The following is a 25,195-nucleotide window of genomic DNA, read 5'->3' as shown; positions in this document are numbered from 1 at the left end:
TAAATTTTATCAACTCATGCTGCACTTTTCCTTGTAAAACAAATTAAATAAACGCAAAGAAACATACTTTTTGGTCCTGAAATCTTTGATGTGGTCCACTAAGGCCATTTGTTTTTGCAGAACTGTCAAATGTTTGTGGATGACAACTATTCAGTGTTGTCATATAAACATTAAATTTAAATTATGGTAAGATTTTGGTAAGTGGTAGAAAATCACATCGGCTCTTTCAAAGCGTAGCTCTTTCATATACACTCTCCCCTAATCCGCCAATTTGCAGCTCAGGTTATATTGGATTCACAATATTATTTATTAAATTTTATTGTCATCAAAACTGAATGTGTGTAACAAATATCAGACAAATCTGTCAACAGGAAACGGGATGAACTTCAACTACTTCATTTGACCCAAACAGGACAAGCTGAATAAAACCGTTTAATGATGAAACTGTTTAATAAAAACACTTTTTTCTGTTCACTTACATAGAAATCCTCAATGGTGAACATTGATGTTTCTAATCAAGACACTTGGTCTGTAATTTGGAAAGGAGGCTGGAATATACAAGCATTTATAGAGCAATCGCATTGGTCAATTAAATTGATGAGTTTTTGTTTTACCAGTGTGTCATATGTCAATTCTGTATATCATTTCGGTACTTTTGGGCAACAAAACAATTCTTTTGTCTACTCGTAATGTATGAAGAAATCGATGTAAAGCATTACAAGAGTAACGGCTGAATGTTTGTACCTCGTGATATCCAACTTCTCTTATGCTCTTTCACCTTGTATTCGAATTCATCTATACCCTTCAGTAACAACGTCATTCAGAATTCACAATCTCTCATTATCGATTGAATTTCTACCCTGTCGCCTCAGGTTGAAGAGAACCCAGATTGCTTAACATAGGGGTGAAATGCACCCCTTAATTTTATTTGGTGTTAAATGAGGCATATGCGAGACATTTGTGAGGCTTGGAAACATCAAGTGAAATCATCAATCAGTATCAATTCTGAAGCCTACCACATCAAGCGGGTACTTTGTTATTATCTTCCATTTTAACGAGAAAATTTCAGAGGGATATGCCTTTCCAGGTTAGTTGTATTGAGGGTGTGGTATTGCGATTTCGTTGACGAAGTGGTTTAAAGATTATTATTGGTTTCAACCAATATGTTATGATTGTTCACAATCGAATTTTTCCGTTTTGATGGAAAGTGTGGTATCATTTTGAAAAAAGGATTCTTGAGTAGTTCCCGGAATTTGTGTCTTTTAATAATCAAGTTTTTATGACGTGACAAATATCACGTATCTACCTAGAGAAGTGTCAAAATTGTTTATGTTGGCAACAACAACAAAATTAGCACTCTAGATGTCTTACCCACAAAATCCTTATCCCTACTTCCCTACTTAATATTATAAATGCGAATGTAAGTTTGTTGTTACGGTTTCACGCGAAAACTACTCAATCGATCATCATGAAATTTTGTTGACATGTTCTTGGAGGTATTAGAAGTAACATATGATACTTTTTATTAAAAAAAATATTTTTTATGTAAGATAAAAAAATTGTCCATTTCTATGAAAAGATAGAGGGCAATAACAAAAGCAATATTTATTTGGAAAAGAAACCGTGACGATGATTTTGATAAAAAATATGGCAGGGCTTTTTTTTCAACGAGAAAACACGAGCCCTACAGGAAAATCCGTAGGGCGCTTTAAGAGCGATGCCTGTGCGAAAGTAGTGATTCACATTGGATATAAATCGCTGGAGATCAAACCCATTTGGAAAAACATTTATTCCACGTAAAAGCAGTTCTCCAAATGAAGGAGTTCTTGAATAGTAAAGTTCGAGGTGTACTTGAAAACGATTAGCAGTCAAAGTCCGTCGCGTATTTCTGATATGTACCGCTCTTGGTGGAATCAAATGTGCCAAGTGATTTGAACACTTCCTGTGAAAGTATCTATAGAAGAGAGACAAATGTCAAACCTTTTCTCGATGTTCCAGACCAGGGGTCTCCAAACTACGGCCCGCGGGCCAAATCCGGCCTGTGACAGCCAATGATTTACTGTCATCAATCTGGCCCGCGACAGCCAATGATTACCCAATTGTTGTTACTATTGCTGTGATAAGTTGAAGAAGAAAACACAGAATGATAATTACTCGGTTTTATTTACTTGCAAGGTAAAACTTAACGACAGAAATGATGACAAAAAAAACTTAACTCAAGTATCTAAGTTTAAGCATATTAATAACTAACAAATAATTGAAACAGTAAAACAAAAACACTAATGAGATTTATGTAATTGTGATTTTCCACCGACAATACTTCGTAGTTGTGGATCAATTTTACTTGTACCAATTATCAAACGAGATTTAAGATGCTCATCGGTTAATTGAGATCTGTAAACATTCTTTGTGTACTTCATCTTGGAAAACGTTTTCTCACACAAGAAAGTAGCACCAAAAACAGAACGAGCAACGCCACGAGCAAATTTATGCAAATTATCAAATTGTTCCATCGGAGACTCTTATAAGATTCCAACAAAGATGAATTTTGATATTTGTTCTTAAGCATATCACTGCACCGTGAATCAATAATTTCCATTTGGACTTCCGGAGCCAGGGCGTCAATGTCATAATCAAAAGGATTTTGAAAAAGCTTAATTTCATTCGCAATGACATCAAAATCTGAAAAACGAGTATCAAAATTTATCTTCAAAGCACTCAAAGTTTCGATTGCAAAATTGACGGGAAATTCAGTCTCTGTAGTGTGGCTGAATATTTCACATGTTTCAAAATGTGTGAAACATTTTTTACGTAATTGCGATTGAAATAGTATTATTTTCTGCCTGAAGGATTTGATATTGGTGTATAAATCAGGGAGAAGCTGATTTTCTCCTTGCAATCTCAAATTCAGTTCGTTCATATGATTTGTCAAATCGACATAGAAGGCTAACTTTCACATCCATTGACTATTTTCTAAATCGGCAAAAGGGCGCTGCTTCTCATTTAAAAAAATTTCGATCTCTGCTCGAAGTTCAAAAAAATGCTTAAGGACTTTTCCGCAACTAAGCCAGCGTGCGGCAGTATGATATGATAAATTATTTTCTCCAATCTGTTGAATAAACTCAGTGGATCTGATGAAGTTAACAACTGATATGACTGGTTTTAGAACTTCAGACATATCCAAGCATTTTCCGCACAAGGACTGTTGATGAATGATACAATGTGAGACTAATGGTTTTGAACCACCATCATTTTCTACAGCCTTTGACAGAAGTGCCACCACTCCTTTATTTTTACCATACATATTTTTGCCTCCATCAGTTATAGTAGATTTCAAATTTTTCCATCGAAGGTTTTTTTTATTAATGGCATCTTCAACTCCCTTAAAAATATCTGCCCCAGTTTGCGTGCCGTGAATAATATCAACATCAAGAAGTTCTTCATACACTTCATAGCTTTTATCTACTCCGCGAATAAAAATCAACACCTGAGCAGTAACTGACACATCCGTTGACTCATCCAATGCTAGAGAAAACCACTCATGACGTCCATTTTTGTCAGACAGTTGGGATGATATATTTTCTGCGATGTCTTGCACCCTCCGAGCCACGGTGTTTGCTGACAAACTGACACTTTTGAATAAATTTACCTTTTCGGGGCATATTTCTTCAACTACTGCAATCAAGCATTCTTTTATCATTTCTCCATCGGTGAATGGTTTGCCACGTTTTCCAATTTCAAGAGCCACACGAAAGCTGGCGTGAGTTGCAGACTCTTGTTCAGTATTCGCTTTGGAAAACAAAGATTGCTGCGATTTGAGTCCGCGTTTCAAAGCTTAAAATTTTTCCTTCCGCAAACTTCCTGTATACTTGGAGTAACTTTGAAAATGTTTCGATTCATAGTGTCGTTTAATGATATATATAGTCTTTGAGAACAGCTATGGTCTCATTACGAATTGAACATAGCGCCTTATTACTGGACTTGATCACAAAATACTGAAAGTTCCATTTTTCTTGGAACGTTCTGCATTCACTGTCGATTTTTCGCTTCTTTTCCATACTACCAAATTAAATTAAAATACTTTTATTGACAGGTGTTACTTTATTTCACAATAGACAGTTTCGCTTCCTTCGCCTTTCCTACGCAGACTAACTCGGAGTTGCGCCGCTAGCCTTTTTATATGCAATTATTACTGTCATCTCGAGGTGATCGGAATACACTAGCTAGAACCAGAACTTTCTCGAACCAACGCGGTAATTCCAAATATTTAATTACGCCTAATGCCACCTAGCGGGTAGCTGAAAAAGACAGTACATAGTACCCCTACTCACTACTAGATGTCGTTAAGTTTCACAATACACAATAATAATTGAAATGCAAAAAAAGCGTAAGTTTGCTTAGGTCACGCACTTTGCAACTATCCTAGTCTAGAAATATAGTTAAGGGCAGAAATTGGCCCTTGGAACAAACTGAAAAAATAATTATGGCCTGAAGGCTTCAAAGTTTGGAGACCCCTGTTTCAGACTATCAAGGTTGCAAATGATGTTCGCTTTCCCAGTCAGGCGGATAGCTCTTCTCTAAATGGAATCCAGCAGCTTCAGGGTATGCTTAAGGGCGGATTTCCATACATGATAACCATACTCCAATGAAGGTGTGACCTGAGCTTTATAAAGCATCGAAAGTTGCTGAGTTGTGTACAGTTTTCTGGTTCGGAGTAGTGTTCCAAACTTTAAAGAAGGAGCCTTTGCAAATCCAGCGACATAATTGTGCCAAGACATACTGGTGTCCATTTTAACCCCTAACAAACTCATCGAAGCAGAAAGTGGAATTGTCTGACCTGACATTATTATATCCGATTCGAAGACATTTATCTTTTTGGAGAAAACCAATGCCTGGGTTTTTGTGGCATTGAATTTAACCTGATTATTTTCACCCCAATTCGAAATTACTTCCGAATCCTCATTAAAATATGCAACCTCCTGCTGTCGGTGAAGATGTGCATCTGCCGCCGATGTCCTGGGATCCAAATGGAATGACGAAACAAATGTGCTGTCGTCAGCAAAGCAATATATTGGATTCTTGGTTTTTCCAATAAGTCGTTGATATACAATAGAAAGAGGGTCGGAAAAAATATAGATCCCTGGGAAACACCAGCGTTGATGGTGAATGTAATCGAGAGATATCCGTCGACGGCCACTTGCAGAGAACGTTCTTCCTGGATGCTGGAGAGCCATACACAAAAATGATTCGACAAGTGATAGCATCGACGTTTGGCCAGCAAACCCTCATGCCACACACGGTCAAATACCTCAGAAATATCAAGCGCAACAGCTCTTGACTCTCCATGTTTCCCAATTCGTTATTCCAAATATGGGTGACATATGATAGAAGGTCGCCTGTTGATCTTTGTTTGCCAAAGTCATATTGGTGATCGCTCAAGATGTTGAAGCCTTCCAAATATTTAGGAAAATGGTGGTTTATGGCTTTCTTCATGATTTTCGATATTTCTGATAGCAAATGGACTGGTCTATAGTTATTTGGATGATTTTTCTTGCCCTTTTTTGGAATAGGTTGAACGCAAGCAATCTTCCAACAAGAAGGAAAAACCCCTTCCTGGTAAGACAGGTTGAAAAGTCTGCAAAATACTGTCGCAACTCAGTTCTCGCTTGGCTATTTACGAGAGGATTTTTATTTGCTGTTTCACCCGCTCATTTATTCATCCCAAATAATGAAAGAACTCATTTAAAACTTAATAAAATATTTATTGTGAAAGAAACGGAAAAATACTTTAAATAAACTCACACTCAATGTTAATAAAAAAATACATTAAAATAATCAAAAAAACTTACATTACACTGCCACCCAGCAGGATTGAAGAAAAGGAGATGTGCTGCATTTCTGATGACCCAATCGATACGTAAATGAATACTGTCTGTTGACTGTTAACAGTTAACTCTTCATGATCTTGACCTCCCTCAATATTTATAAAGAATTATACGCTGACATTGCGACTTTGATCCGGTCACTGTACTGAGGTAAAATGCACAGCATGCAATCTGTGCCAAGTTTGCATATTTGGAGATTGTTTTATATTCCATATCCTGTGATCGGATCAATTTCGATGTCTATGAACTTGAAATATCAAAAGATGGAATTCTGAATACTGAGTGTTCTTGTGTTAAAATATTGAAGTGAGGTTGGAATATCTTTCAATTCATATATTTACTCAAATGAATCTGAATCATTTCATGATTATTTTCTATATTTGACACATCTCCCCTCCACGTTAAAGCTGGCCCCCAGCTTTCTGGGTGGTAATGAAAAACAAAAAAAAACAAATTGAAATTCAAATGAAAACTCACAATTCAATAAAAATATTTTGAATAATAAAAAAAACAATGGGTTTAAAATATGATCATAAACATCAATTACAAACTACATGTCCTATAAAAGTTAGAAAAAACTATATTGTCCAATTGATTCTGCAACTATGAGTTCCCACACTTATATTGTCATAGTCCGGCACTGAACTTTGTCTGTCTTCGTGTCACTCCACCAATCTGTCCGCACAGCGTTCCGTGTCTTGGTTCTGACTTTGTTTTGGTTGACGGCTGCTCGGCTACCACAACTCAACTGGATGGAAACATTGGCAACGTAACAGTGGACTGAATTGGACTGGACTATAATTACGTATTACGTTGTGCTTTGCGTTTTCTCGTATTACCAGAACATGTTTTTCTGGTTTCTGTGAAATGTATCTGTCATTCTGTTCCATGCCTATTCTCTCAATTGTGTATAGAGAAGAAGATTTACGATTTGACATGACATATGACATACATACAATTTGATGAATATGTGAATATTTAGCGGCATTTTTCGTTCACTGAAGTGATTTTGATTTCACACTTTGAAATATATTTATATCTGTGTGTTCATCGTGTAATAGTGTGATCAAGTTATTAGCTGCCCAGGAATATAGAAATTACCCCTTCGAGAGCTTTTGGGAAACTTCAAACATCATCGTTTGTGGTTCTGTTGTGTCAGCATTTATGAAACTAGCGTTGTTTTCATAAATTACTTGCGAAATATTTTCTGTAGGCTGCTTGGGATTTGGATTATCCTGGTACTCAACGGCATGATGGTGATTCTGAATTGTTTTGAGTATTACAATTTTATTCACATATTATGTCTGTGGATGATGTCTGCCTACACAGGAACTGTTTATCAGCTACTCAGAACAACTGGTAACGCAACAACGTAAGTATTTGTTTCTGGTTGAATATGGCACTAGTGACTGCGATATTCCTATAGTCCATTCATTTGAGCCATGATGATTCAACTTAATGTTTCCCTAGGTCATCGTGCTGTCTATGGTACGATCTGCTGAATGTCCTGGAGTGGAAAACCGTAACAGTGGTGATGGAGTAGTGGAGTAGTGACTGCCTCGAAGTGCCTTGGGGTGTGGTGTTGCCTCCATTGCATGAAACAAAAGAGAAATTCGGCAGTAAGTTCTTTCATGATATACTTTTATTCTTATAGCTAGGTTATGTTACTATTAAATTCGATAATAAAAAAAAAATCAACAGAAATCACTGCATTCTATAGTTAACAATCATTTGACAGTTTAATCTAATTCGTTAGAGTACATATAATATACATTTAAGTTAATTTGACAATAACTTGCAGATACCTTACAAACTTTCTTTTTCAACTTTGAAGCATACTTTTTGATTCATGCTTGAGCATACTTTCAAAATTCATTGGTTCTTTATGACACACCCATTTCAACATTAATTTCTTTTTGTACAATTTTTCACTGATTCCTCACAGTATTTGTCACCTGTCTATTCAATTGTCACCTCATGTGATATACATTTCACTGAATAATAGGAAATTGAAAATAGCAATAGCAATTTATTTTCTTTTCAATGAAAATAAACAGCTATTGAAAATATTTATCGAAAACAACTACTTTCCTGGCTAGTACCAAGGACGAATATTGATTTATGTCTGATAAATATATATTAGAAACCACATGTAAATTGCATCTCTCAGATTTTGCATATATTATTATTATTCTCTTTATACACTTTCACCTTTTTTCATAATTACCATGACGTAGTAACTTTCTACATCTTGAAACATCATATTTGTCTTTTCTTAAGACAACTTTCTGTGTCGTACTTTCTACAACATCTTACCTGTCTTTCCTCCGAAGACCTCATGTATGCGCATTTCATTTCATGCCTCATACAAAATTCATATTATAATCATCATTATTTTTCATGAACACCTATCACATTTTACACACCTTTAAAAATGAAAAATTGCATGCAGTTTTGGGAGCGTCCTCCACAGTCTGCCTTTTCATCTCGTGTGTATAGTCTACCTATATAAATGATTCTTCTTCAATAAATCATCAATTCTCACCTTTTCAATATATCTATACGCTTCTTTTATTTCTCATAATATTACAAACTTCACTGTTTGTAGATCATCAGTCTGAGATGCTATTTCCTATTACTTTCCATACAAAATGAAATAAAAATAAAACTATGTGGTGACATTGAATTTTTTGTACTTCTTCTGGCCAGGGGTGTGTCAATAATGCATTTGTTATCAATTATGTTTCTTTTCTTATTTAATTACTCCTTATTTTTCCTTAATTAATTGTATGTAAAATTGTATTTGAAAAAACTAATTGCAACTGAAAAAATATTTTGTATCTGCATTTTTATTTGATTACTATTCTCTAATGTTTATATCCTAACTATTCTGGATTCTTATATGTTTAAAATTGAATATTTTAATTCGAGACAGAATACTCATTCATGAAACAATTCACATTTCTGGAATTTTTCCGTATACCTAACTAGATAAATTAATTTTTGTTTAATATTATATGTACTCTGGACATGCTCTACCGAGCATAATTTAACAAATTTAATTTTGTTATAGGGGAGGTGCTTAAGATTATGCAAAAAATAGTATTTGAGGAAAAAACTTTTTGTGAAAGAGAGGTAAGTATGCTTGAAGTGTAACACTGCCATGTAAAACATGTTTTAATAAAATTTTGAAGACCATCATCTTTTATTACGTTTTGATATCAGTCTCGCAATCACTATTTATAGCAAATGAATTATTGAGTTTCAAACTCAAAGGAAAAAGTTTAAATATTTGGCGGTTATATTAAAATGAAACTATTTCCAGAATTTACTGAAAATAGTAAATCTGAGGGATTTTTTGAATATTTTACGTTGCGCTGTATCGAAAACAACATTATAAACCAATCGACACGGGTTCATATTTATACTGTATTTCAAAAATAAGGATTTTTTCATGTTGGCGATCATGATGGCGTTCCTTATCTCAACAGTTTTCAAAAAGTTGATAAAACTCAAAAATGGACCTTTTTCTTGTGTCAATATTCTTATTGATTATATTAAATATATTAATTACTTAATGAGCTGACGTTGATGACTACTAAAATTTTTTTCGAGCCATTACCAATAAATTATTAAAGGATGATTGGGAACAAGGAAAATCTTATGAATCCAACTAATTGATACTATGATACACATTCCCAAGCTGATGTAACTGATATTGGTTTGTGTATCACTTATATTCCAAAAAGTCAGATATGAATGCAAAATTTCGAAATCATGTGATGGGTAATCGTATGGAGCTGGATGAACAGGTATTCCATACGTTTAGCCAATTCAACTGTACAATTCCAAGCTGATAAAACAGATATTGGAAAATGTACCGTTCATACTTTCGAAATTTACAGACGATAAATGAAAATTTTTTCAAATTATTCCATTGGCAATCTTAAGAAGCTGAATGAACAGATATTCTTTATGATTGCTCAACTTCAGTAATACTTTTCTTTCTAAGCTGATGGACAGTTATTAGAAAGTGTATTACTCATAATTTGAGGAGAAGGGAAACATGGAAAGTTGACTGAAATGATAGGTTATATTTGGATTAAAAAAATTGAAGCACAAGAACCAACTTATAACATATTCAAAACTAATTATCAAACTATCAAAAAAAACATTTATTTGAAGTATATTAAAAAGAAGGAAAAACTGTAATTTTACTGGATGAAACAGCTATTAAATTCTCTCATTATTGGAAAACAAAAGAAAAATACACTTTTCAGCTAATTATCACAACATATTTTCAAAACTTGAACAATTCAACTTTTTGTATCAGAAAATTAGTTTCACAGGCCCATTATGAAGAATGAAGCCCCCGAGAACGAGAGAGGCGCCTCCACCACGTGTCGCAACTCAGTTCTCGCTTGGCTATTTACGAGAGGATTTTTATTTGCTGTTTCACCCGCTCATTTATTCATCCCAAATAATGAAAGAACTCATTTAAAACTTAATAAAATATTTATTGTGAAAGAAACGGAAAAATACTTTAAATAAACTCACACTCAATGTTAATAAAAAAATACATTAAAATAATCAAAAAAACTTACATTACACTGCCACCCAGCAGGATTGAAGAAAAGGAGATGTGCTGCATTTCTGATGACCCAATCGATACGTAAATGAATACTGTCTGTTGACTGTTAACAGTTAACTCTTCATGATCTTGACCTCCCTCAATATTTATAAAGAATTATACGCTGACATTGCGACTTTGATCCGGTCACTGTACTGAGGTAAAATGCACAGCATGCAATCTGTGCCAAGTTTGCATATTTGGAGATTGTTTTATATTCCATATCCTGTGATCGGATCAATTTCGATGTCTATGTACTTGAAATATCAAAAGATGGAATTCTGAATACTGAGTGTTCTTGTGTTAAAATATTGAAGTGAGGTTGGAATATCTTTCAATTCATATATTTACTCAAATGAATCTGAATCATTTCATGATTATTTTCTATATTTGACAATACTGGTGCGAGTTCATTTGCGCACTTTTTAATGACGGGCACTTTATCAGGACCAGAAGCCTTGTTGGTATTGAGCTGTTTCAGAATTAGTCTGACTAGATGTTGTCAAAAAGTAATTTTCGACATTGCGGACGCCACTGATGAAAAATCTGTAAAGCTTTACTATGGAATGAATGTATTTTTATACAACCTGTATATTTCTGTCCAATTTTCCTTTCATAGGTATTGAAGCAGTTGTAGAATAGTATTCTTTACTTGTATTTTCATAATATTCACCTGAACTGTATGAAATTTTTGAAGAAGTTGTGAAAACGAATTACAGTTGTTCAGTTGAGAATATACATAATATTTCAATGTTGCTCACTGTTCAGTTACAGAAAACGGTAGAGTTCAAAATGAACGGAAACATATCAGGAACGCTCTTTTGTATGCTCCCTTCTCTTGGATTACTGGCAACCCTGTTTGAGTTATCACACCAGGAAAATAAACTCGTGTAATGAAAAATTCAATTACTGTTATAAACCAGTAACCACTACGGTTATTGCTGAAATTTTTAATGTTCGTTTTAATTACCACATAAATTTTGGATTATTACCTCGCACAGATTTCATTTAATGAAATATCAGAGATTTTATTTTCAAAAAATAGTATGACGATGTATTTGTTTTTTATATTTTCAAATAATCTTATCAAGTTCATGGTTCTTAGCGGCGGATTTTGTTATTCATAAATAAATATTTGGTTGTGGTACAATTTTTTAATGAGATTCAAATCAAGTGAAGGATAATTATATTCTTCACTTCATGTCGTTTCACAACTTTTTAAAATTTCTGGGTTATGTTGTTGGTGAGATAAACATTATTCAGGATTTTTATATCTAATGACGACACTTCAAATATTGAAAATTTGAAATTAAACTGTTTCTGTTTATTCAAAATATTCTTTGATAAAATCGAAAAATAACCACTTTTTTCATTCATTCAGATTTTTGACAGAGAGCAGTGAAATAAACAAAACATGCAACAAATATCAGATACCAGTTTTCTCTTTATATTTCATAGAGAAAAGAAAGGTTGTGCATGGGAATACTTCCACTCCAGAAAACTTCTCAACAACGATTCCATTTTCAGTTTTTGTATATTTCTGGATCTGTGAATTTTTCTTGTATCGTTTAAAGTAATTGTCCCTTGTCTCTCTGTGTAGGCGTCTTCCACTTTCTTTTCGGCTTTGATTCATTTGTATTCTAACTGTTTGGATAAGAGTGTTGTCATTTTTTCACTTCAATATATAGTGCCCAAATCAATGAACATCTCTTTTGATCACACTGCTTGAGACGATTGCATATGGAAAACTTTTCAAAACCATGTCAATTTTATTTCGTGGAGTGGATACGACGAATAGTTCAGAATGGATCCTCTGATTTTTTATATGTTAGAAAATCATACAAGGTGAGCCGATTTTACATTTGAAAAAATATTGCTCGAACCCGTCTATTTTTATTTGGAAGGTTACCTACAACCACTGCGTTACGAGATTCGAAATCTGAAGCTAAACAGGATTAGTGGTCAGAAGATACACCGTTTGGAAGGTGGTATATTCTTTAGAAAACCTTCTATTTAGAACAAAGTACAATCCCGCAGCATGTGTATGAACGCGATTAATCATTGATTCATTGGTGTTTCATGTGAATTGATTCAAATATGGTGATGGTATCCGTGCGAAACCGGGGAGGCTCGCTATGGTTGAATGATTTACATTCAATTCATCTTCATTCAGCATCTCATTGAGATTATTTTGGCCTAGTATTCTGCTCACAATTGTTCATTTTCAACTGTGGAGTAAGTATCGATAATTGAACTATATTAGCCCAATACCAGTATTGGTCTAACAAAAATCCATGCTTTATTGATGAAGTTTACGAACAATATTCTGAGAAGCTAAATGTAAGGTTGGATTTATGGTGACACTATTCTGGTGTGGTTATTATAGCTTGTTTGTATTGTTTGATGGTGGATAACGTTTCAGTATTGAATTGCAAAGTAAAATTTTCATCATGACAAATAATATCGGCATCCCTTGAAAAGGATGAAGGAATCTACATACAGATGGTATAGTACTAGATGAACTATGCCGATTCTATTACACCGAAAATTCAACTGACAGAAGCAATGAAGTACATAGAGCTCTGTACGGCCTACGTAGAAATTATGCATCGGGCAGCGTTTTCGACCGTTTTTTCGTGCGTTTTCGACCGTTTTCCGTGCGTTTTCGACAGTTTTTCGTGCGTTTTCGACTGTTTTCGTGCTTTTTCGACCGTTTTTTCGACCGTTTTTCGTGCGTTTTCATGCGTAACTGTCACATACTTGACCAACTACGCCACGAAAGCGCTGCACGAAAAAACGTTACACGAGAAAAACAATAGTTTTTTTTTTCATAACGCTTTTCGTGTAGCGCTTTCGTGCGCAAATGGTCAAGTATGTGACGGTTGCGCACGAAAACGCACGAACAACGGTCGAAAATGCATGAAGAACGGTCGAAAACGTAAGGAAAACGGTCGAACACGCTGCTTGATGCGTTATTTCTACGTAGGCCGTTCAGAGTTCTATGTACTTCATTGCTTCTGTTGGTTGAATTTCCGGTGTAATAGAACCGACATAGTTCATCTACTTATAGTTTTATATCAGATTCGCAATATATTTCTTCACCTTGTGAGTATATGCCTGAAATGTTGGGAAAATGGCAAGATATGTTTTGAAGCATTGTCAGGAGTTGCTGCTAAATTCAGTTTACTACAACAACAATACAAATAATATTCTGAGTAGCTGAACGTGAGGTTGGATTTATGGTGACTGTGTTGTTGGTATATGTTTCCTACCAGGAAATTTATATTACGAGAGAAAGGTATTTATAATATTAAGAAGACACTCCAATACCGACTTGACAGGTATTATTGAACATAGTATTGGTTGGAATGATAATGAGTTGGCATTTCAACAAGATAGAGTACTTTTTTCATCTTTGTTGTCCATTAGAATTTGAAGGAAACTTTTCCTTGTAGAATATTTGAGTCCATTAGATTCTCATAGTGGTAATAATACACTATAATTTATAAAACTCATTCAGTGCCTCAAGATGGTTTACGTGAATGATTGCTAAATGTCGGAATGTTATACGTGCAAAGATAAAAATCCTAATCTTCCACTACACGCCACCATTACTGCTCGCTCTGGGTTCTACACACTTTTCCTTGAATATGAGACACTATACTACTACTATACTATACCTATTGAGTTATTGTTGCTTTTCTTGATTTCGAATAAATATAGACATAGTACATTATGAACTCAAAAACTAAGGTTTCTACTCCAAATATTCACAAAACAAATTTCTGAAAACAACAGTTTCATCAAGAAGAACTTTAATATAATTTAAAAAAAATCCAATTGATATCTGAACAATCAAGATACAGTGTGTATGTGTCAGACATAAAAATTTTGCACGTTTTTGACATTCATATTCGCAGATTTATGGCCCTTCTTGAAGAGAAAACGCCGTTTTTCCACTGCTATTATGTTGTTGGTAATACCTGCAACTATTGTAATCAACTATTGTGAGCATGAATTCAAGTTCTTTCAAAAGCATTCTTTCAGAATATGTTTTGCTCCTGGGCGTATAAATTATTCAGCTATTGCTTTCAGATATATTCATCAAAAGGAAAAATTCACCATTTACTTGTGCTACGTGATACATCGTATTTAGTACAGAATTTGTTAATATCGCGTCACAACATCCTTCCTAATAAATGATGGAATTCGTGTCTATTGTGATGGTACGAACATTCCATCGTGTTTCCATTATATTCATTATTACAATGTACATTCTTCCTTAAAATCTAATTTGTCACAATTTGGGTACCGGCACCTTAAATTTCATCAATAATAATCTAAGGACATCCTTGTTCTTTCTTACAATGCATCTAATGCATAATATATTCCACTTTTTGTTATTGCTAATCCAAAATATCAATTATAAAATCTAAGGTAATCCAGTGAGATTTCTATTCATTTAGTGCTTGCAAAGATAACTCAATTGACAGTTCCAAAATACAAATCATGAAATAATAAAACAAAAACTAAAATTACTTGGCGCTCCGGGGCGACTTCATTGATTCCAGTAACGCATTTGCTTTTTTAGCTACAGGAAAACCCGGAAAAACTTGCAGCACCACATCATCTGAAGATCGTGATCTGCCAATGTCCTTTCTATCATAAAACAAATTTTAGGTTGTTTCCAGAGGCTCCAATAAATTAAATACATCGCGACACGACATAGCGACACGACTATCGTCAAACTTAATCCAGTCCGTTTCGTCTTTGACCAAGGCGTAATAATGACCAGATTCAACGCTAGAACCACAGTGAACAATGACTGCATGAAGATTATAATAGTGGTCATAAGAGTTTGGGGCTTCCATCAGAGGTTGAGTCATGTTTGAAGATCATCAGTGTTATTATTAGATTGACTGGTGCCTCAGCTATACCTACTTGTTTTCTTATAACAGTCAGTTAGTTTGGTGCATGTCTGGCAATACAGTCGATCATCACCTGTTAAAAGTTCCATTTTCAGATGATTCAACAATAAGCTTTGCACAGACTGGTTATAAGCCATATTAGGAAACGCTAGTTGAAGTTCCAGAAATTCACGTACGTTTTTGCTACATCTTGAAGATTTACTAGATTTACTAGATTTTGACAGCAAAAGATTTACGAACACAAGACGAGATAGAGTGTACGGAATAATTCAATCTAGAGCTGTCAGGAGTATTGATTCTGCTATTGTTTTGCTCACGAAGAGTATTCAACAAGAACCCCAAGAATTCCGGACAATTCTCTAGTATTTAGTGGACTTCATACACTCCAGGAAATCGGTTGGTGAGAAATATGATACATTCTTACGAAACTGCAGCTGCATGAACACGTATTATTTCAAAATCGTTCTTGCAAGATACAACTTATTTGAAGAAATCATGTTCGCTATGTTTTCCTGAAGTTTAAAATGTAGTTTTTTCAATAAAATGATTATAACAGTCATACAATTTTTTGATAGTATTTTTATATTATCTACGATTTGTCTTTAGGCTTTAGGCTTTAGGCAATGGAGCCTTGTTTCATCCATTGTACATAAAGTTGTTTTATCAGAATAATAAATTCGCTGTTGTTCTTGGTCGATTGTGAGATCGCGCGGTACCCTCTTTGAACAGAGCTTTCGCACACTCAAATGTCCAACACGTTCCTTCGATATTTTCAGAGCCTCAGCTATCTTGATTACCTTCAGTTTGTGGTCATCAAAAATTCTTCTTTCTCTTAAATTTGGTCCCAGCTTCTAGATGGCGCTATTATGACCAGTACTCTTTTTATTATAGTGATAAATATAATGAAAACTTTGTCCAGGGAAAACAAGAGTCTTGTTTTACACAATACTGTACTCAATTTCTTTCTTCTTAATATATTTTCATTCACTATTTAATATATGCAACACATATAAAACTATCATCTTTTTCATATATGTTCACTTGTTGCGATCCTACTCCCACGTGGACATCCGGTCCACCCCGACCTCCAACCAGCGTGAATGGGACAACGTGTTATATATTTATTCCACTTTAGCACTCCCACGTGGACATCCGGTCCACCCCGGCCTTCAACCGGCGTGAATGAGAGAACTATTTATTTTAAAACATGTGAACGATTTTTATTAACACTATTTTTGATGTAATATTTATGCTGGCACGTTATAAAACGTTATAAAACGAAATGAGTTCCATTTCAAAAAATAGCGTCCACGTACCGACTTGGACCGTCGCTATCGGCACGTCCGGCCAGAAACAAAACTGTCATCAAAAATTATTTCGTTGACGTTTTTAATGTTGTCGTCGTTTACAGCCTCTTTGGGGCGTCCACTGCCTGTATCGTCCTCACCAAAAAGCAATGCTTTTTTAACACAAGAAATTCATTTTTCTCCATTTTCAAGGGTTAACTTGAATCATATGGATTTAATATTAGTAGCGCCATCTTTTTGTTAGCCTTCGAACTTTTCAGCCCACCTAATATTGGTACCTATATCGTTCACTGATTCTAAAATCACAGTATGTTTTCAGAATTGGTCATATCAGATAGTAAGCGTTATGTATTCAATATATTGGTCAATAATTTTCTCCAAACGCGATTTCAGTACCTATTGAAAACTGAATTATCCTGGAATTCATTGAAAGTTCATGTTTGTTGTACGTATTATCACGTTGTTCAAAAAGAATATTATGGCATTTGAGCTCTCAAACTAGTATTGATTCTACAAATAATACGGATTCGATTCGCATATGAATGATTGCGATAGGCGTCGACACAATTCTGGTGTGGTTATTGGAGCTTGTTTGTATTGTCTGATGATGAATAACATTTCAGTATTGAATTGCAAAGTGAAATTTTCATCATTACAAATAATATCGGCATCCCTTGAAGGAGAGATCAATAATTAAATGAGCCTGCATACAGATGATATGGTTTTACTCAATATCAGATTCACAATATATTTTTTCACCTTGTGAGTATGTGCCTGAAATATTAGGAAAACGACAAGATATATTTTGAAGCTTTATCAAGATTTGTAGAACATGCTGATAAATGCAGATTACCACAACAACTATAACATATATTCAATTCAATATTTTTTCTTTTCAATCCAAATTGTGAAATATAGTGTTTCTTATTTTCATTCATCGGTCGGTAGCAAGGCGATTCGACGTGGGTGCTTTATTCACTCAGTCAATTGGCCGATGTGTCTGTAGATCGTTCAAGCCGCAGGCAGAACGATCGATTTTCACTTGTTATCGTCCAATCCGTGTTAGGAATCACACGTTGAAATGTAAGACCTCGTTAGTGCTCGCACAAGTTTCAACTTCTGAGGGTTGTCGTTCGTAGGGGTGCGATAGCTGGTTAACGGAAAAACATATTTCAAAGTTCCATTCTATAAGTATTCTGTTGTCTTGAATTATGATGAAGCCAACACAGTATTTATCCTCAGATGGCAACTTAGCCACATCTGCACAATAGTTAAACCATCGATGATGAGCTCTACTCCAATTTGATATCTAAATTCCTTAGGATTGGGAAGTGGCAAAACTGATACGAGCTCGTTACCCGTTTATATTTGTTTCTGAGTTGGCTTTGGTATACTCTGGCTTCAGGTATTGTTGTTACTATCAGATCTTTCACAATCCTCAGATATTCATTTGGAAACTTATTAAGTGCTTGTGATGCACTGTTTGGAACCTTTGGTGTACTAATGAATATTACTGGAGTTTTTTCCCAACACCAAATCGTTATTTCAACACCTCGACACGTGTTTTGATCACCAAGTAATCATCTTCATGAGGAAGATTAAACTAAATATACTTACAATGTTATCCTTATTCAAAACATATATACTTCTAGGGACGTACGTGTCGAGTGTCTTAAATTAATTTCACAAAATTGCCTTATCTACTAGTCTTAAATTAATTTTACAATGTGTCCTTCTAATTTTTCTGGTCTTCCATATTTTGGATGTGCTGAGTGTTCCTTAAATCTTAAGATATAAGTAGTCGCTCGTCATATTTTGCAAAAAAACTATTCCATAGACTTTAGTTCATTAAGATTAGTTGGGAAAGTTAACAACAACAGGCATCTAGATGCATCTGAGAGTGTAGAAATAAGTGAACATAATGATATTATGAATAACGATGGAAAATACAACAATTGAAAATACGGTCTATTCTTGAATATTTTCATCTAGTATTTTTCTTTCCAGCTTAGCAGGTAATATGTACTTCGATGTATTCTTGAAAGCTATCATCCCAGCTCTCACCAATATCGTAGAGAATGGTCCTGTATACATTGGAGATAAATGATGTTTCAACAAGACGATGCGCTTTCGTATTATTTATGAAATGTTCCAAATTATTTGAACGACAGGTTTTGAGAACACTCCATAGGACGAAGGGATACACTTAATTAACCTTCTTAGTCACCAGACTCAGGTCCTCCAGATCTTTTTGTGGAAATACATAAAATGCTTCATATGTTCCACTAGAAGATCTGCCAGAACGAATCTGGAATATAGAGGTTGGCGATCTATTCAGTACGTTTTAGATTTTCAAAGCTCCTTCATATCAAAGTAGAAATGAAAAAAACATCGAAAGCTGTTTTCTATCCACATTCCTGTTTTATGGTGGATGATATGTCCGCTGAAAGGGTTGAAGGTTTTGCAATAGTTTTTGGATCGAAATTTGTCATTCTTACGAAAAGATATGACGTGTTTTTGGATATATTGTCGCAACTCAGTACTTGCTTGGCTTATAAACGAGAGGATTGTATCCGCTGTTTCACCCATTCATCCAAATAATGAAAGAACTCACTTGAAAACTTAATTAAATATTTATTGAAACGAAACGGTGATAACAGGAAACAGGAATGAACTTACACTAAAATGTTAAACAGAAATACAATAAATCACCAGAAACTTACTTTATACTGCCATCCAGCAGGATCGAAGAAAACGAGATGTGCTGCATTGCTGGAACCTTTTCTGAAGATCGGTAGATACTGAATGGTTTTCTCAATACTGTGTCTCTTGATCTTAACCTCCCTCAATATTTATGACATTGCAACTTTGATCCGGTCACTATACTAAGGTAAAATGCCCAGTATGCAATCTATGCAACGTCTGCTTGAGACCATAGAATTGGCCAGCGAGATCACCCGATCTTAATCCATTAGATTTTTATTTGTGGGGAATGTTTAAAGAAAAAGTTTACAAAATACCCGTGCGTTCGAGAGATGTTAGAGATGTTAGAAAGGATTGCCCAAACATTTGAAGATTTGGATCCCAATGAAATCAGATCTGCCACCACGAAAGCAGTAACACCCGCATTTTAAAGTGCTTGGAAGTGAACGGCCAGCGATTCGAACATATTTTGAAATATTCCACATGATTGTTTTACTTTTTTATAATTATTCATATCAATATTTCCAATTTCAAGTTTCTTGGTGCTTTTAAAGTTGATCCAAATGCATTGAAATTGTTCTGAATTCGTATAAATTTCTTGAGGTTCATTGGCGGTAGATTCGGATACATTTCATTGAACTTTCTATATGTTCTGCTGATAATTTTGTCACACTGTCCAAAAATAATAAACAAATTCATAAGAACTTCGTTTGAATAGTTTTGTTCCATCGTTTTGAAGGTATTTGCAACTTCTGAAGTGACGAAAATGTCGATATTATTAGGAGAATGTCACAACGCTACTGTCAAATAGTAATCATGGCCTGCTTACCAAATACCGAATGGAAATACCATTCTGAAGGGACATTTTCACAAATAAATGTTCATAAGTCCGAAACTTGACTAGTTAGGTATAGGTATGATATACATGGAAAGAAAGCAAATTTCAGCAGTTTTCCGAATTTTCAATAATATACAGGGTGTTCCATTTAAAATAATCAAATTTCAGCAACTTTTTCAAGCAAACGAAAAAACTGTATTTTTTTACCACCCTGTATTGAAGTAACGGAGATTAGGCTGACGTGTGGGAAGTGTCCAAGTATCACCTAACTCCAAACCAAATTTCGATATCATAGTACTTCTTAACTAAAAGATATCGGCATTTTTAGAAGTCATGATTTTCGAAGAAAAAAATTGAAATTAATTTTTATTTCGAAAACGGTAACAGATAGGTATAGGGAAATATCAAGAAAAGTTGTCGGGAAATTGTTGGAGATTCCAAAAATAATATTATATACAGAGTGTTCCATTTGAAAAATCAAAGTTGCTACTGCTTTCTAATAGAAGCGGCAACACCGCATTGTCGAAATAATTTTAGTTGGCTAGAGAATGTCCGAATATGCCCTCCATTGAATTTTCAAAGTGATCCGTTGTCTGGTTCACCAGAAACGTCTAATGTGCCATCCACCGTGAATCAGCCTGTATACTGTGATCATATCAATTTTGATGTCTATGAACTTGGAATATTGAAAGATGGAATTCTGAATACTGAGTGTTTTTGTTTTAGAATATTGAAGTTAAGGTTGGAACATCTTTCAATTCATGTCGTATTCGCTTAAATGAATTTGAATTATTTCATGATTATTTTCCATATTTGACAATATGCGAAACGTCGTTTCTCTGGCCGTTATGCTTTGCGATACGTTTTTCATGATCCTCCCTGTATAGTTCGCATTTTTATGAATGAGAGTAAAAGATTTCCTCAAATTGGGTAAAAAAAATCTGTTCTTAAACATTTTTTTCGAAAAGTAACTCTTATTTAATACAAAAAATAAAACTAGTTTATTAGAAAATCCCAATGAAACGAGTAATTAATTCAATATCAAACCATAGTTCTAATGAAATTCTTTGTCGACAGGTCGGAATGTAATTTCGGGAAGTAGTTAGTGTGCCAGTGGGACGTTCTCCGGTGGATGCGCTTCCGAATAACAACAGTGAAAAACAGACATGGTATTTCTGACGACATGAGACTCAAGCTAATTGGAGTTATACGATGGATGAAGGTTACGTTATTGGTTCTTCTTGTTTCTGCAGTTATAGGTGAGTGAACATTATCACGACTTTTTTAATGACTTAGTGCAACGGATATATGTAAGAGAAGAACGTTACTTTGTTGTAGTATTTTTATTACATTCCCTAATTATTGATAATTCTGATAAATAAATAAATAAATTCTCCAAATTTTCATAACAAAAATAGTTCAGAAATGATGAAAAAGTTGTTATGTCAGGTATACGAGGCCTGTTCAAAAAATAAGGTGAATTTTCATTTTTCTCAAAAAATATTTATTCCTTTATCAATGCCTATTTTGTTCTCTTCAAATCAATCCCCCTCACATATAATACACTTGTGCCAGAATCTTTTCCAATCCTCTAAGCAGTATCATATCTGCATATCTGGTATGTACTTGAGCTCTCTCGGCAATTCAGTTATCTCCTCAATCGTCGCAAAAATTCATCCTTTCCTGGGTCTCTCCAATCTTGGGAACTGAAAAAAGTCACAGGGGACCAAATCTGGTGAATACGGTGGCTGACGCATGATTAGGATGTTGTTTTTGGCCAGAAGATCACGAACAAATAATGACGAGTGAGCAGGTGCATTATCGTGATGCAAAAGCCATGAATTGTTTTTTCACAATACCGGACGTTTTCTTCATATTGCTTCTCGTAAACGGTGCATACCTTCAAGATGATATAGTCTGAAAAAGAAACATATTAAAAAAATTGTGAAAATATACAAAACAAAAATAATAAACGTGCAGCAAAAAGAGCAAGAGTATTGTATCCAAATCATTCAACACCGTCAGAGAATACATTCAAGAATATTTACCAAAAGGTGAATCATACCTTCAGTTTCAGTAGTAAAAAGCGTGTTATTCAGGAAAACCAGGAAGAACAGCTAGATATACTGCTTCATTTCGAAGGTAAGCCTATGCATATTAATTCGCAAATAGACTTTTTTGAAACATTGCAATATTTTTTAGAAAATTCTGGATGCAGTATGAAGGATATAGCAGATCAATTAGGTGAAAGTTATTCCAAAATCCAGCGTACGTTGAAAAAACCCAACTACAAACCATATAAAATTTTACCCGTGCAAGTTTTAACAGAGGATCGTAAGAGGTGAAAGCTGGAATTTTGCCAACAGATGATTCAAAACTTGAAGGCGGATACCGATTATCTAACTAAAATATTATGGACTAATCTTTTTCCACGGCAGGAGTTTTCAATAGGAAAAATTGAAGGTCGTGGGAAAGAAAGGACAACAGAAAACGATTGTTTAAACAAATGAAGAAATCAGAAAAAAAAACTGTTCCCGTTTGGTGCGGAATTTATAGAAATAAAATTGTTGGCCCAATATTTTATGATTATATATTGACAGGAGTTACCTATCAAGAAATACTTATCCCAGAAGTAGAAAATATTCTTATATAAAAATTTTCGGAAGCCGAGCTTGCCAATATGATTCAGATGCAAGATGGGGCTACCCGTTCCAGAACATTTGAAAAATGTATTCCCAATATGGATAGGAAATAATGGAAGCATTAAATGACCACTTAATAGTCCAGACTTGACCCCTATGGATTCATTTTTCTGGAGATTTCTGAAAGACATTGTTAATAACGATAATAATAATAATATTCAATGAATAAAGACACGATTCGACGTGAAATAATCAATCTGAATGTCAATAATGAAGCAATTTCCGATGCACTTATAAATATAAGAAGACGTTATCAATTATGCATTGACAATAATTGTGGGCATATTGAACATCTGTTATGACTTATCATGTTATTTAATTTCCTAAATACATTTTCTGTTTCCTATTTTTCAATATTTGAAATTTTTCTTCCTCACCTCTAATAACTCAAAAACGTTATAAGATAGTGGTAACATATTGTATATTTTTGAAATCAGGAATAAAAGACCATTCCAAAAATTCAATAATATACTGGATGTCCCATTTAAAAAAAAAATATTATAAAAATTTGTATCTCCTGAAATCCGCACGCTACTTTATTTTTGACAGCATTTTATCAAAATTCAGTCATAAGCACACTACTTTTACATTTAACTTTTTTTCTGTAGGCAATAATAACGATGATAAGGGGTGGGTGATTTAAAGTGAATAACCCTGTACCACTTGTAAACATTTTTCTGACTCAGAGTACAATCACCGTATGCCACTGTCAGAATTTCAAGTGTTTTGGGACTTACTTTGATTTATTTGCAAAAATTTGATGCACACTTTTTGATTAATTTTTTTTAGATAGCAGAAAATCGTCGAACACGCAAAATACTTCTTAACTTTTATGCCCCTCACCAACAAACTAAACATGCTGAATAGCTAAAACTGTGACCATAGGTTCGACATAAGTGTACCAACATGAAAAAATCGCTAATTGAATATACGTTTTTCGCGAAATTTCAAAATTCGCCTTATTTTTTTACAGACCTCATATTAGATAAGATATGGATGAAAATTGACAATTATTTGTTTGAAAATATTTTCAACCTCAATACAATAGCAGTGGAAATATGCTACTGTTTTATATCTATCTCAAAATGTATTTAATTTCCTTCAATATTTTACAAAATTTTAATTCGGAAGTTGTTATTGGTAATGGCATGTCTTTGCTAGGAAGATAGATGAATCAACATACAGTGTGACTAATAAATTCAGCGTTATATCCGATTTTTCAAAGTGATATCTTTTTCCAAATTTGAATGTGGATCGAATGTTTCAATCGAAATTAAACTCAATCAGAATAAATATAGTTTACAAAACTGAAAAACACGCTCTTGAAGAACATCGAACTAAAAAGTTGAAATTATTAAAAAAAATGAGCTTGAAACAATAACGAACGAAAAATACTAGTATTATTGTGAAAAAAGCGACGGGCGCTTGATATACAAAAATATGGCACAAAGCGCCCGCGCTTTTTTGACAATAATACTACTATTGTTCGTTCGTTATTGTTTTAAGCTTATAAAAAAAATATTTTTAACTTTTTAGTTTGATGTTCTTTCAAAGCGTGTTTTTTAGTTTTTAAACTACATTTATTTTTTCATTTTTTAGTTTCGTATGCTATAAAAGCTTCTTTTTTAGTCTTTTTAAACTGCATTCATTTTATCTAAACTTTGGGGTCAATCATCCGTATATTGTTTGGAAAAATGACCATTGATATTTTCCGATTTCGGAGAGGAAGCCTGAAAATCAGCTACCATGCCCAAGGAAGGCAGCAGGCGCGCGTGTTATTAAAAAAAAACTTTTTTCAAATGAAGAAATACATGTAAAGTGAGTTCGAATTATATCAAGGAGGTTACATATAGCGCCATCTGACCGCGAATAGATCAAGCAATAATGTCGATAATTCTGGAGTTACAAACTGACAAACAAAAACAAACATCATACATACAGGTGAAACTAATAAAAGCGTGTTGAAAAAGTAGTAGTCACGTTATTTGCATCATATGTCAATATTCAATTTTTTTGCAATATTCACAAGTAAGGATCTGAATTTGTGTAATGTACTATTTACTTTCTTTTATTTTCAACAGTTCTTCTACTTTCCACAAAAAAAAACTTGAAATAATATCGAAGTGTTTGAACAAAAAACAAAACTGATTGAGAGGTGGGTGGAACGAATCCTACAAAGTAACTTACTGACATAAATAAAAT

The 25,195-nt window shown here is 34.1% G+C and overlaps 1 protein-coding gene and 1 long non-coding RNA gene across 3 annotated transcripts in view; both read left to right on the top strand.

Moving 5' to 3' along the window:
• The window catches only part of tei (irregular chiasm C-roughest protein teiresias), a 762,167-nt gene that overhangs the window by 66,445 nt on the left and 670,527 nt on the right, over nucleotides 1-25,195 (top strand). For both annotated transcript variants that reach the window (XM_074171966.1, XM_074171964.1), the window contains exon 2: nucleotides 21,369-21,550. In XM_074171966.1, the coding sequence (XP_074028067.1) occupies nucleotides 21,424-21,550 (127 nt within the window). In that variant the 5' untranslated portion in view covers nucleotides 21,369-21,423. The remainder of the gene's footprint in view (nucleotides 1-21,368; nucleotides 21,551-25,195) is intronic.
• Nucleotides 5,648-10,910, top strand: LOC141481033 (uncharacterized). Its single transcript, XR_012464709.1, has 3 exons — nucleotides 5,648-7,257; nucleotides 7,356-7,504; nucleotides 8,959-10,910. It is a non-coding gene; the product is annotated as an uncharacterized lncRNA (long non-coding RNA).

Source organism: Leptinotarsa decemlineata, unplaced genomic scaffold, assembly GCF_025532065.1.
Source record: "Leptinotarsa decemlineata unplaced genomic scaffold, Ldec_3_MD MMD2_tig00000035_RagTag_RagTag, whole genome shotgun sequence".
In the NCBI taxonomy this organism is placed as follows: domain Eukaryota; kingdom Metazoa; phylum Arthropoda; class Insecta; order Coleoptera; family Chrysomelidae; genus Leptinotarsa; species Leptinotarsa decemlineata.
Note: the sequence above shows the minus strand (reverse complement) of the source record. Positions and strands in the feature narration are given on the sequence as shown.